The 14076-nt window shown below is 39.6% G+C and overlaps 2 protein-coding genes across 4 annotated transcripts in view; one reads left to right on the top strand and one right to left on the bottom strand.

Annotated features, from left to right (window-relative positions):
- patj (PATJ crumbs cell polarity complex component) overlaps window positions 1-59 on the bottom strand; it is a 129150-nt gene extending 129091 nt beyond the window's left edge. For all 3 annotated transcript variants that reach the window (XM_056378377.1, XM_056378381.1, XM_056378380.1), the window contains exon 1: window positions 5-59. The gene's annotated coding sequence lies outside the window, so the exon portion shown is untranslated. The remainder of the gene's footprint in view (window positions 1-4) is intronic.
- Window positions 60-1086: 1027 nt separating this feature from the next.
- On the top strand, window positions 1087-10218 carry tm2d1 (TM2 domain containing 1). The gene is made up of 7 exons (XM_056377563.1): window positions 1087-1240; window positions 2027-2095; window positions 2662-2770; window positions 3389-3480; window positions 5650-5723; window positions 8023-8174; window positions 9622-10218. Exons 1-6 carry the CDS (start codon window positions 1102-1104, stop codon window positions 8131-8133), a joined length of 594 nt encoding a protein of 197 aa, XP_056233538.1. The 5' UTR covers window positions 1087-1101; the 3' UTR covers window positions 8134-8174; window positions 9622-10218.
- Window positions 10219-14076: the final 3858 nt, after the last annotated feature.

Raw genomic sequence — 14076 nt, 5'->3', positions numbered from 1 at the left:
TCACATCAACTGGATCCAGTTTGGTACCAGTGTCGCTTTAATGCTGCTTTCGGGTGCAGTCGGAAATACTAACTATGCTTCGATTTCAACTGATGTAGGTAATTGTAGGACGTAGGAAACATACACAAAAGCCACTATTCTGGAACACAGTATGAAGAGATATTGATGGGTTTTTTTCTTTGTTATGCACATTTTATTGTAATTTATTTATTTTTCATACTGTTTTTGCTTTATGAGACAACTTTGGCGCTGCTGTTTAAAAGTCTGATCTTTCTCTGTTTTACTTAGTTCAATAAAGGTTTTTTTTTTTTTAGTTTAACGTTTTATTCCATAACAAAAATAAATAAAAGCCACCAGTCAATGAAAAAACTAAAACAAACATAGCAAAATTGAAAAATCTGAATTGTTTTTTGAGCTTGAAAGTTCATGCATGACATTGGAAAATAAATAATCTAAACTAAATGTCGCTAAACTTAGTCGCTTTATGCAATTTATCACTTTTTAGTCAATTTACTGTAAAAAAAAAAAAGAAGAAAAAAGTATGATAATTTCATGATATTCATGCAAAAGTAAATAATTATTTATGTAGGTATAGGTATATCTATATTACAAAACTATTCATGACATAGTTACAAGTGAAGAACATGCTGTTGTATAAAAGTGAGTTTTGAGAAGCGATTTAAAAGATACTACAGGTTGTATTATAAATACAGTATATTATTAGAAGGCACCTGTCATATTTGACAATATTTAAAAAGAATAAATTTAATTTTACACATCAGCACAACAAAGAAATGAGCAAAATGTCCCAACAATCTAAGTGTAATTAAAAAGCAGTCTTAATGAATAACAATAAATACATAAAATAATGATAAAAAATCATTCACAGGTATGTCTTATTTTTAGCCACTAAATTAAAAAGAACTAAATGATATACTTTAAATTTAACTAGATCATACAGTTTACCCAGTTCACCCTTATCTAGTTGATAAAACATTTTTCGACAGTTTGTACTCTTCATGTCGTATAGAGTGCTAAATTACAATGTTTTGGGGCGTCCTGAAAGCAGCATCCTGTCACGTGATAAAGTCGTAGTCAGTCATGGCGAGCTCCCGGACACGGCTGGTGTGTTTACGCTCCGGGATGTGGAGCCTGTTGTTTTACTGTGTTTACTCTCATTTAAAGGTGGTTTTAAGCGAAGACGTGCTCAGCTGTGAAAACCTCAGACTCGGACAGTATCCTTTCATCCATGTCTGTCAACTTAACATGTAATTTAGAGGGAGAAACTTCACCTGGAGGAGGCGGCTAACGGCTGCTAGCTTGGTGAAGCTGTCAGCAGCTAAAACTGTAAATATTGATCAGTATTAGTGAAATACTGCAGTTACCGCCTGCAACTAGAGATTTACTTACGTTATAAACCACATATGGTCTGACAGGACAGGAACTGTGCCTCATATATTACTAAATGAACCCAGAAGCAGCCACATTGTTTATCTGAGTGAACAACAGGAGGAAAAAGTGTTCACGTCTGTAATACTGACACAACAACCTAACAACTATCTAAAATACCTGATTAGAAATGATATAATTATATAATATAATTAATTATAAAATAATTGATTTAAGAGTCATTCGAAACAGGTGCAGTCAGAAACAGATCTGAAAATGTTTCTGGTCAAACGTTTCATCCCACTGATGCACAGTGTTAATAATGATAATTATAATAAAAATAATACATTGAATTACTTAAGTGCTTTTCAGTTTAGTCAGAGCTCAGCCCACGGGGTGGGGGAGAATCTGGTGGAGAAGATGACTGAGGTTGGGAGGAGCTGAGGGTAGTGTAGTTCGGAGGTTTTTATGGTTCAGGTTTGAGACGCCTTTGTCTCCATTTGGTGTCAAAGCTGAAAAAACATAGTCACAGTGAGTAATCAACAGATCAGAGAGACTGGTGATGTTTCCTGATAATGAAACTCCTGTTTGTTCACTCCATGTTAATGTCTGGACTCCTTCACTCTGCTCATGTATCTCTGTAACGACCCAAAGATTGATGAAGCCACTCAGGAGCCGGAGAACTGCAGAGACACGACAGCCTGGGGTGAGGCACCGGACGAGATGTTTGTGACAGCTGTGATGATTTTGATGTTTATGTGAAGAATCTCACATTCACAGTGTAAACAGTATTGTCTATTGTATTGGTGTAACTGTCAGCCACTTTAAAGCAGTTCTCACCAAAGAATATATCTGGATTTCAAAGTAATAGATGCTTTGGGTGGGGTTTTGCATTTGATGTGGATTAAAAACACTTTCCTCCATGAGTATTTGAAGACACTTGAATTATTGGAATAAGTGGCCGACTAAATAAACACTCAGAGTTTACTCACCAGCCATCAGGCTAAGAATCTAACTGATTGATATACACTAGTGTACTGTATTGTAGACAATATAAAACCGTATACAACACAATTTATAGATGTATACAATCTAGACCAGAAGTATTTGTTACACACACGTTGGATTTAAAAAAAGGTGAAAGAAAATCTGACCGACAGTCATTCAGAGAATCAGACAGCTTCAGTAGTCTAAGAGTGTGTGTGTGTGTGTGTGTGTGTGTGTGTGTGTGTGTGTGTGTGTGTGTGTGTGTGTGTGTGTGTGTTTTCTCAGTGGAGTGCCTCCCAGCTCCAAACATCAGCTGTCGACTCTCTAACGGGACGGAGTTCAAGTTCAGCGGGAAGGAGGTGGGCTTCAACAAAACCATCTCCTGCAGGAATGTGTGAGTGCTGACACACACACACGCATTTCACTGACAGAGGTGTTAAACATGTTGTCTTGCTGCAGACAAAAACGTTACTTATAAAGTTTGTCAGTCAGGAGACAGCTCTTGAGGCTCATCCACTCAGAATGGACACGTGTTGATTTTAACAAAGAAACTTCATCTTACTCATTAATTTTCTGCTGTTTATCAGAGTCCAGGTATGGATGCATTATGAGACAACGGGCCCCTGGACATAGACAAGTAAAAGGCCCCCACTTCCAAACTGAAAGAGGCACAGAAAGACTAGTTGTTGACATGTTGTTGTGGTTTTATGTCTTTGTGTCTTTAACTGAGCTCAAGAAATATCAACAGTCACTTCATACAGAGGCTCTGACCCCTTGGGGCCCTGGGCCCCTGTAGGCCTGTTCAGTAATACATACATGGGCCCAGATCACACTAATTGATAAATGATATTACTAGGTGTCACAAAAGGTCAAATGACGTTCTCTGCTGTAATAAAAAGGGTTTAAAATTCTTAGATTTAATGTGAAGTCTCCTGTAGGAACCCTGGATCATTGTTCTGGTCATACTGATTATTGATTATTCTGAGAATTCTAATAGTTTTTTTTCTTTCAGGAGCGGTTACTCCTACAAAGTCGCTGTGGCTTTATCTCTGTTCCTGGGCTGGCTCGGAGCAGATCGCTTCTACCTGGGATACCCTGCTCTAGGTACACACACACACATGTAATGTAATGATTATAGCTGAGCAATAAATCAAATTAATCTATAGTTTTATTTTGCACTATGTGAAATCTACGTACAATCTTGATAGGAAGGTCATTTTCAGTCAGAAATAGCAGATGAAGCCGCATCAGTCTCCTTCCATCAGGACAGTCATGTAAACTGTGACATCCATATCTACTCTACATGTATAACCATTTTCACAAAACAGATGGACTGAAAAAACGTACATTTTTCTACATTTTCTGTTTAAAATCATGAAATTTTACCAAAAAAGACAATTCGGGTTTTAATTTTTGGTTTTGTTGCCTCGTCGTACTGTTGATAATCAGTCTGTAACTGTTGATTATATTCATTATCAACTGATCTGAATAATCTTATAATGGAACTTTAAATATTTTGGTCCGTAAATATTCAGGTAAGAGGGAAAAATGTATCAGCTGAGGCTAAAAGTTCATTCTTCATCTTGAAAATTGAAATTGAGAAAACCTCAAAGTTCATTTAGTTTTCTGAGATTTTGATCTTATGACACAGTTCAAGCTCCGGATCGCAACCAAATAACCTGTTCTGACACTGCTCTCAGCTGCTGTGTCTAAAATCAAGACTGAACTCAGAACCTTAACTTTTAAGCTAGCACGGTTGAGAAGTCCTTACAGCGCTCCAAAAATCTACTTATGAGTGACAAACTCCATCTGCTGAGGAAGATCATGTGATATGATCAAAAGCTTCTGAACAGCTACTAAAAAGCTACTGAACCTTAACTTTGGAGAAGCACAGAGAATGTTTGTCAGTTAATCTGTGAGATTTTTGTTGACTTCGTCTGTAGGAAGACGTCGAAGGTTTTTACGCTCACTTTCAGAACAGGAGGTTCTGAGTTCACAGCAGCACCCAGAGGACACGAGAGGAACTGCTCGTGTCGGACATGTTTCCTCCTCCTGTCTCCTCCTGGAGCTGAACTATTGATGAAAATGGGCAGCATTGCTCTTTAACTGTTTCTTCGTTTTTCGGTTTTCCAGCCTGAATTGAATTGAATTAGTCTTTGTTTGTCACTGATCTAGACACAACAGAGCGAAACAACCCAGAGAATAACAGTGATGATTAACACAACAAGGACGAGTTATTATCAGCAGACTGAGTCTCCTCTCCCCTTCTTTTAATTAGACACCTGCAAAACCACAAGGGCTGAGAGGCTCTGCATGTGTGTGTGGTACTGGGGGGGTGGGGGGTGGAGGGGTTTGGATGGATGACAGCTGCACTGACGAACACCTGGCCTGATTTGGCACAGGTTGGCCCGGGCCGAGCCAAGCTGAGCCTAGCCGAGCCAAGTCAGATTCATTTAAAAACAATCATATTAGCGACGGCGTTGTTACAGAGCAGAACAACCAAACAGAAAGAAGAAGCAAATAAGATTTAACAGCGGAAGTCCTGTTAGCGTCCCCTACAGGCTGCAGAGGTAAATCCAAACACAATATATGAACAAACAACAACATCCAGTCTGAGCAGCAGTGGCCCCGAAAACGTAAAGTTAGTGCTGAGGATCATTAGAATTAAAAAATTTATCCTCTGCAGGAACAGGATCAGGGCACATTAAGAACATCTGCACAGTAAATTCAAGAGCACAGATCAGTCATTTGTTTATCAGTGCACTCATGTTTGTTGTTATTTTCATTATCAGTGAATGTGCTGATTATTTTCATGGTTAATCAATGAATCGATCAATAACATGTCAAAAAATGGTGAAAGTGGCATCTGACCAACCGTCCGGAGGACACTCAGTGTACAGCTATAAACACAGTGAAGAAGCACAAATCCTCACATGGGAGAAGTTTTGGTGTTTTAAACAATCAATTGATCGATCATCAGAATCATTTCCTGTTTATCAACTAATTTTTTCAGCTCCAACGACATGCAACAAGGTCCTCAGTTATAACGTGCACCCTAACCAGTGGTAACCAGTGGTAACCAGTAGTAACCGTTGGTAACCATTCTGATCGAGTCTGATTATAAGGATGGAAACTGGAGTTGTGACACAGTATTTGACTCTGTGCCTGATGACTGACCTGTTCAAACTAAATGTGATTTCACTCATTCATTCAGACAAACTCACCGGTGCTTCAAAGTGTCTTTAACACTGATTCCCTCTCGTTATCTCTCAGGTCTGTTGAAGTTCTGCACTGTTGGTTTCTGTGGAATCGGCACTCTGATTGACTTCATACTGATCGCCATGCAGGTGAGTTCCAGCCCCAGTCAGTTACTGGTCAGGCACTGGTTTGGAAACACTCAGATCTCTCAGGTCTCCTCCAAAGAAATGTCTGTAAATGTCAGAAAATAGTGAAAAATGTCCAACACAAGACTTCTTTAAAATTTTTAGAAACAGAATCCTCATGTTATTTTTGTTTGTTAAAGGCTTTTTGGGAAATGCAGAGCAGAAAATCAAAATCAATCTCACGTCTGTTCAAAAATATGAAGCTGCAGCCAGCAGCTGGTTAGCTTAGCTTTGCATAGATTGGGGAAACAGGAGGAAACAGCTAGCCTGGCTCTGTGTGAAGGTAAGAAAATCTTCCAGCTCCTCTAAAGCTCAGTTTTCATTTACTTGATCCTTAAAAACACCAGACAGTTAAAACACCAGTCTCAGTGACATAGGAACTGCTCAGTCCAGAAAACTCTTAAATTAGGGTCCATTTATTACCATTTCCCAGACCTTTCAACTGCATCTTCATCTGTGGATAAAGCACACTCAGATGTCCTGGACATATGGAAGACAGAAACAATCATACTTAGGTCACACAAAGACATCTGAGCATGCTTCATCTGCTGAGGAAGAATATGATAAGCTGGGAAAGCTCCCTACAAAAACTGGTAAGTGGACACTAACGTGCAGGCGTTTTGTCAAGCTCCTGGTTATTTTCACCCCTCTTCTACAGACAGTAGTTCAGTGTCCTGACGTTCAGACTGATCTCAGATCAGTGATTTAAACTTGTCACGCTCCACATTAGCTTCATGTTTGCTCCTCAGCTCCTGGTTTCATGTCCTCTTTAAGACTGACACTTGTGATGAAGAGTTCCTTGTTTCCCTGGGGATCCATTTCAGCGTGGCACACGGCAGTGGAGCCTCATATTTTAGCAGCTAACTGCCCATCTGGGGGGGGGGGTGGCGGCAAGTCTGATGAATAAACAGGCATCGGCCTTCTGATTATTATTAACGCCCATCCATCGCGCGTCATCTCTCTGAGGCCCCGGGATGAATTATTCTTCCAGAAGTTTCTAATGGCCTGAGAGAGCGCGGAGGCAGATGGATGGAGCGAGGGAAACCGGAGGTGAAGGGACAAATCACTCCTTCCTGTTGAAGTGCTTTAGATAATAGAGGCTGGGAATCCATCACAGGAAGGGGTGAAGGGGACCTGCGATGGATGGAGGGATGGATGGATGGACGGACGGGCAGACTGACTGACTGACTGACTGACTGACTGACTGACTGATTGACGGACTGCCAGTTTAAACGTGAACACGGTGTGTGTCGACAGTCACGTTTGACCGATCACAGATTTTTAGACTTCTCTGTTCATGAGAGAAACGATCATGAGGTTCAGCGAGATCAGAGCCTCAGAGATTTTATTTTCTCTCACTGTAGAAACAAAATATTTGAGCTGAGACAATCAACAAGAACATTTTAAATAGTCCACAAAATTTAAATGATGCCTGCATGTCTGGGGCCAGTCAGTGCTTCTGTGTGGCCCCGGCATCCTTCAGATCACGGTTTGTTTTGACATTCAGCCAAATATGAGTGTGGAACTTTATGCTGGAACATAAAAACTGTAGAAACTGTAGTGATTGTTTTTCTTCAGAATCAGAATCTGTTTGGTTGGGCAGGTATACGAACATTCGAAGAGTGTGTCTTTGTTCCTCCACAATAATAATAGGAATAAAAATAGATGAAGATAAATAAAGAAATAATGCAAAAATAAAATAAAGTCTATTTGCAGACAGGTATGGGAGTTGTGAAATAGGATATAAACCTTTGAAATTAAATATAGATTGTGACATGGAGAAGAAATGAGGTGTATGGAATATATGAACGTTACTGAGACACATTGGGTCTGCTCATATATACTGCACATATATAAAACTCTGTGAGGATTATATGACTAAAGCTATGTGTTTACACAAAACCAGAAATATTCATACACATTCTTTTCATCAGAATTATAAAGCCGTGCGTTCGCATGGTTCCACTTTATAAATCTCACTCATTGAAAAATTAGGCGCATGTGCACAAGCCTCATTTCCACTCCCACAATTAGCCATAAATGGATGAAGACACTCCCTTAATCAATCAGTGTGGATAAAAACTCTGATCTTCCTTCATTGGGAAAGGGGAGTCTTAATGAGGCTCCAGACAGGTGTCTGAACACCACTTTAAATCACTGTGAGGAGAAATGTGCATCAAACGCAGCTTCATCAGAGCTGAAGTTAAACTGAAGGTTTATGTTAGTGTAACATTACCTGTTGTTGTTGTGTGTTCTCCTGCAGATCGTGGGTCCAGCAGATGGCTCAAACTACATCGTGGATTATTACGGCGCCCGGCTGACCCGCCTCTCCATCACCAACCAGACATACAGGAAGCCTCACCTGTCCCTGTGAACACACTTGGACACACCACCCCCACCCCAACAGCAACACAGGTGAGTGAAGAGTCAGACTTTGTTGTTGAGTTACAGCTTTAGATTCACTCTCAACAAGCTGAAGGCTTGGAGCTCCCCGGTGGCTCACGTAGGGCATATATCATTAAGGCTTAATCCAACCGCAGCGGCCCAGGTTTGAATCCGACCTGGGGCCCTTTTTCTGCGTGTCATCCCCCCTCTCTCTCTGCTTGACTTTCCTGTCTCTCTCTAACTGTGACTATCAAAATAAAGGGAAAAAAATAACTTAAAAAAGAAACATGCTCAAGGCTTGTTCCTGCCCCAACAACACACTCTACACAGGGACGTGGAGAAGCTGCTCCTCCACTCACTGTGTTGTGGACAATCTACATACATACACACACTCAGTGGACAGGCAGATGAACAGAAAGAGCTAAAGCATCAACTCACCTGACTTTGATTTGAAAGCAGCTTGATTAGAGCTATCAACACCAGTATTTGAACTGTGTGACCTGTTTGAATATTCAGTATTTACAGTCTGTGATTCTATGATCAGCCTTACCTGTTGACCTGTCACTAAACTGAGCTAATGAAAGAGTGAGGACAGCAGCGATCAAAGCCACTGCTGCTCAGATAATCACAACACTGAAGCAGAGGCAGTAGGTCTGTTTCCATTAACTTGCATAATGCACAATTTTGAATCACGAATCATGAGTCATGGAAACTTGAATTTAGAAAAAACTCAAAATTGTCACAAAAAAATGTATACTATACAATATTTCACTAAAATGAAATGGAAACACTTTTCATAAGTCATGGCTCCTGTTGTATCAAGTGAAACCATATCACGAGAGGAGAAACCAGCTTTATTCTCACAACACCACTCAATGGAAACACAGAACATTCACAAATGTGTTTTGTCAACTTTTCTAAGAAGAAAAAAAAAATTGCTTCTATTGTTCTAAAAACTGCAATGGAAACCCAGCTCTAGTGAGTGACGGATTCTGGGATAAAGGTAACACCTGAGCCAAGTGAGGCAGAGACGAGTGCAGTGACGTTCACTGGTCCTCACCAGGAGTTCGTGAAAAGAATGAAAACATGTTGAGATATGAATTTTCTAAGAAGTGAAAGGTGTCGTGTTTAAATGTCAACGTGCAGTAGGTTTCTCAGGGAATAAAGAAGTGACTGTGTTTCACTCCGTCTCATTAGTGCAGCGAGACGCAGGAGTCACTGACACTGACACTGCAGCAGTTTCACTCTGCTGTTCCTGTGATTTTGTGTTTCGAAAAATACAGAATGTATTCCGTTCTATTACATTTACTCATTTGGCAGAGGCTTTTATCCAAAGCCACTTATTCCTTCATATTAATATCTCTTTTTTATAATACAGTTGTTTTCCTACACTGACATTGTTTGACCTCTGATCTTAAAGAGCCATTTGGATCAGTTTGTGATAATTGCATTACTCTCTCTCTCTGTTTCCCTGTAGGTCTCTCCATCAGTCATGTGAGGACTGTTTACATGCTCCTGATCTTTATTCTGTTCCTCTGAGATCAACTTTATCGACACACTGAGTCTGTACGTCAACAAACTGCAGTTAAAGAACGATTCATTTAAAGTGACAGTTCAGACGTTTATTCAAACCTGAGTCAACATGACTGATCAGCAGGTATTTAAAGGGCCTTTAAAGAATTTTTTCAGCCTGTTAACTTCAAACTGTAAACCTTTTCATTCCTGCTGAGTGTTTTCAAAGTCATTCATCAGGTTTTAGATTGAGCTCCTTCCTTCCAGCAGCCGTTAGTTTCACTTCATCTCTATTAAAATCACATTTTTTCCCAGTATAATTTTTCCCGCCTCTTGTGGAGAGAGCACAGGAAAATTTCAGATTGATTTAGTCACTTCAGGTCACATTTACATCCTCACATCTGTCCAGCTGTCCCGTTCCTGTGTGTGGGCTGTTTTTTGTTATATTTATTATGATTTTTGGTCTAATGTATTCTGATATTTCACTGCTGTTGTGTCTTAGTTATGATGTTTTTCCATGAAACTTGACTTTGTAAATAAAGTTTCTTTTTGTGTTAATCTACATTGGCCTGTGGCTTATTGAATATCACCAGCCATGTCTTCATGGCTTAAAGTCTTCTTAAAATGATCATCATCAGTATAATAATAATAATAATAATAATAAAATCAATAATAATAATAAGTATTATTATTATTCTGCAGCAAACAGATAATTTATTATCCCTTTTTTTCTTGGATGAGTCTTTTAAGATTCTGGAAAATCCTTAACTGTTTAAGTTTTGAATAAACTTGTTTTTTTGGTGTTCTTAAAGGAGACCTGGACACATCAGCAGCACCACAAGTTTCAGGACAAACAACAACAGACACAAAAAACTGAAAACCTCTAAAAACTAGGTGACTATCAATGGTCAATAAAAATAAGAACAAAAGCAATTGTCAATATTGAACCAATGAATCTGTGGTCAGTCACTGGTGGTTTCCTCATGTCGACTTTAACAATACAAACAAAGTGTTTTTACTCCAAACCAGCAGCAAGCGTTTCTGCTCTTCAATTATTATTCACAAACCAGATACTGTGTGTGTGTGTGTGTGTGTTTTATATTTCCACATCAAGTTAGCAGCCATGTGGCTTTCATCAAAATTCAATTACCATACTGTACCACGCTTCACAGGACAACACACACACACACATAAACACACACACACACAGTTGTGTTTCCATCAGTTCTGAGGACATTACATTGACTTAAACCAAACCTGAAACTGAGTCTTCACCATAACATTTAATGATTTACATCACAGGGTTCCCACAGTGTGACTGTGTAAACACATTAATGTCCTCACAACAAGAGTAATACAAGTCACCCCCCCCCCCCCCACACACACACACACACACAAACACAAACACGCACACACAAACGCACAAAGTATTATCCAGGAGATTGTAAAAATAGGGAGTGTCTTAATAGTTTCAGTATGGTTCTCCTCACTGCCACACACTGTGTGTTACAACATATCATGATGAATATCATCTGAGGTTAAAGGTGAAGTTTAAGCCTCTCACACACACACACACACACAAACACTACTTTTGCCTCTCCAGTTGTTTTCTTTTTAGATAAAAAGAAAACAGCTCTCAGACCTTTTCTATCAGACAGTTAAAACTCAAACTGAACTCAGGAGATAAATGTTCATGTTTGTGTTTCCATCAGGATCATGAACATCAAAACCATGAGACCATTGACAGGTTAAAAATCACAGTTTTTATCAGGTTTTTTGTTCTTCACTTAATAAACAGAAGAGAATAAAGATTCCAGTTCAGCTCAGTTTCTGTGCATGTCTTTCTGTTAAAATGTTAAAACTAAACACAGTCACACAAAATCAAAAAATCTAAAGTATCGGGTGATAAAGACAAGTTGTGTTTGACCAGTCAGTAAGTCAGCACTGTAGATCATGCACTCACGATCACGTGACATCATGAAGCAGAAGCAGGGATTTTGGTTTCTGTTTTTATTTTTCTAAAGCTTTTTTCTAAAGTGTTGATATCTGTCACAGCCAGAATAAAGTTGGTGAAAATGTTAAATTGTGTTTTCAGATGTATTAGATGTATAGATTAACATATGACCTTTGATTCAACTGCATTTAGATCTGTTCTTGAAGATCCTGTAAACGATCATCAGGGCCACTAGATGTCGCACTAGACCACCAGCATCTCCAAAACAAACGCTTCGTCAGCCACACAAAAACACACAAGAAGATCAACTGACTAAAGCGATGCTAACAGTTAGCCAGCTAGCAATAGCAACATTTTCCGAACACATTTATAATAAGGGTAACAGCAAGTTAGCTAACATTATCATGTCTACTGTTGCTGTCACTAATGAAAACAGACATGTAACATTATGAACCATCAACAAGTTACTGACACATGGAGAAGAAAAACCAGTTCTGAGTCCAGCTGGACACTTAAGTAGCTCGTAGGGTTCTCCTCTCAGTAAACCAGACCAGTATTGGCTTCATGGTCAGACTGGGAAAGAAATTCAATCTTGGATTGATCCACTGGGACCAGCCGCATCCACCAGCCAACCAGGATTTGAGCCAGTGATCTGGTCTTATCTCTTTCTTTGTCTGAGGCCTTTTTAGATGAAAGCATGGTTTCTTCTTCACTGAAAGAATTTCTGGAGGGTCCGTTTCACCTGAACCCTGAGCCATCTCACCTGTGGGCGGAGCCTCTGTGTTTGTAAAAGTGGGGGCTCACATGCACTAACATGCACACATACGTGAACTAAAATGCACATCCAGACTGGATACTAAAACAAAGAACAGAGAAGCTCAGATCGCATCACACAGAGAAGGGGTGTGGCTTTGTTCTCTGCTCAGTACACCATTACTCTACTATATCTTTACATAAAAAACAGTTTGCTGCTGTGTTATAGTTTAGAATCTCATTTACAGAACCTTCAGAAAATTAAACATGCTAGGTTTTGATCATTTCATTAAATTTGCTCATTATAAACTCATCTATAAAAGCATAAATAACTAGACTCCTAAGATGCTCAGTGAGCTGCTGGTTTCAAGGGTTTTTATTCAAGGAGCATCCACTGGGAACAGTAAGGAGCCCTTTAGTACATCCTCATTTGGACAAATGTCTTTTTCAGTCCATGTGGAAATCTTTACCCACAGAACTCAAACTGGATCATGATCATTTAAATTCAAGTTGAAACAGTTTTTAAAGAGGGATCAATCATGAGTAGAAAGATAGATCACTCAACCATAATCTTTTTTATGGTCATTTATTGAATGGTGAATTGTTTGTGTTTTTCGATTTATTTTCTTGTTAAGTTTTTATGTATTTTAAACATTCATCCGGAGACAATGCTGTGGCGTGTTGCTCTGATTCATGCTGAAATAAATTAATTCGAAGTTCGACTTTATATTTGTAGAGAGAACTTTTCGCATTCACCTCAGTACAGTTTGATCACAGCAGCATCTAGTGGACATTTAAGGAACTGCAGCTCAGCACACTTCAGCTGAGGAGGCTGGTTGGTAAAAATGCCTCAGACCTTCGCCACTGTTGTTCACATGAGTTGTTGGTTTAACTGCAGTATGACGTGTTTTTAAAAATTATTATTATTTCCTCATCATGTTTGTCATGTAGCAGCGTCTGTGTTCACACAAAACATTTGAATAATAATCAACCTGGTTTACATTCTGGGTGGATGATAGGGGGCTAAATCCTCCACACACACACACACACACACACACACACACACATACAGTGTCTGCATGGGAAACACAGAAGGCATGAAATTACAGTTGCGTCAGTCGGAACGAAGCACAGGAGGAAACTTTACCGATAAGACGGAGACTTCACGCAAACCTTCATCAAACTCTGTGTGTGTGTGTGTGTGTGTGTGTGTGTGTGTGTGTGTGTGTGTGTGTGTGTGTGTGTGCGTGTGTGCGTGTGTGTTGGAGGGAGGTCTACTAAATAAAGAAATCCCAGGCCTTTCTCTGTCTCTATAATCCCTGTGTGTGTGTGTGTGTGTGTGTGTGTGTGTGTGTGTGTGTGTGTGTGTGTGTGTGTGTGTGTGTGTGTGTTAATTTGGACGGTCAGGCCTGGTGTGTCACCAGATAAGTCAGTTCAATATTCACACTCGGCCTGTCACTGGGTGGCACTCAGAGCTCAGCTGCGCAAATGTGTGTGTATGCATGTTTGTGTGTGTGTGTGTGTCTGTGTGTGTGTGTGTGTGTGTGTGTGTGTGTGTGTGTGTGTGTGTGTGTATGTGTGTGTGTGTGTGTGTGTGTGTGTCATTTAAATATTCTAATACTTGAAAATAAACAGTGTGTGTGTTTATGTGGTTCTGATCAGATTTTTTAGTTCTGTGTTTTGGCATGAGAACATGAGAAAGACAGAAAGAAA

Source organism: Seriola aureovittata, chromosome 6, assembly GCF_021018895.1.
Source record: "Seriola aureovittata isolate HTS-2021-v1 ecotype China chromosome 6, ASM2101889v1, whole genome shotgun sequence".
Lineage (NCBI taxonomy): Eukaryota > Metazoa > Chordata > Actinopteri > Carangiformes > Carangidae > Seriola > Seriola aureovittata.
This window is presented reverse-complemented; position numbering and strand designations above follow the sequence as displayed.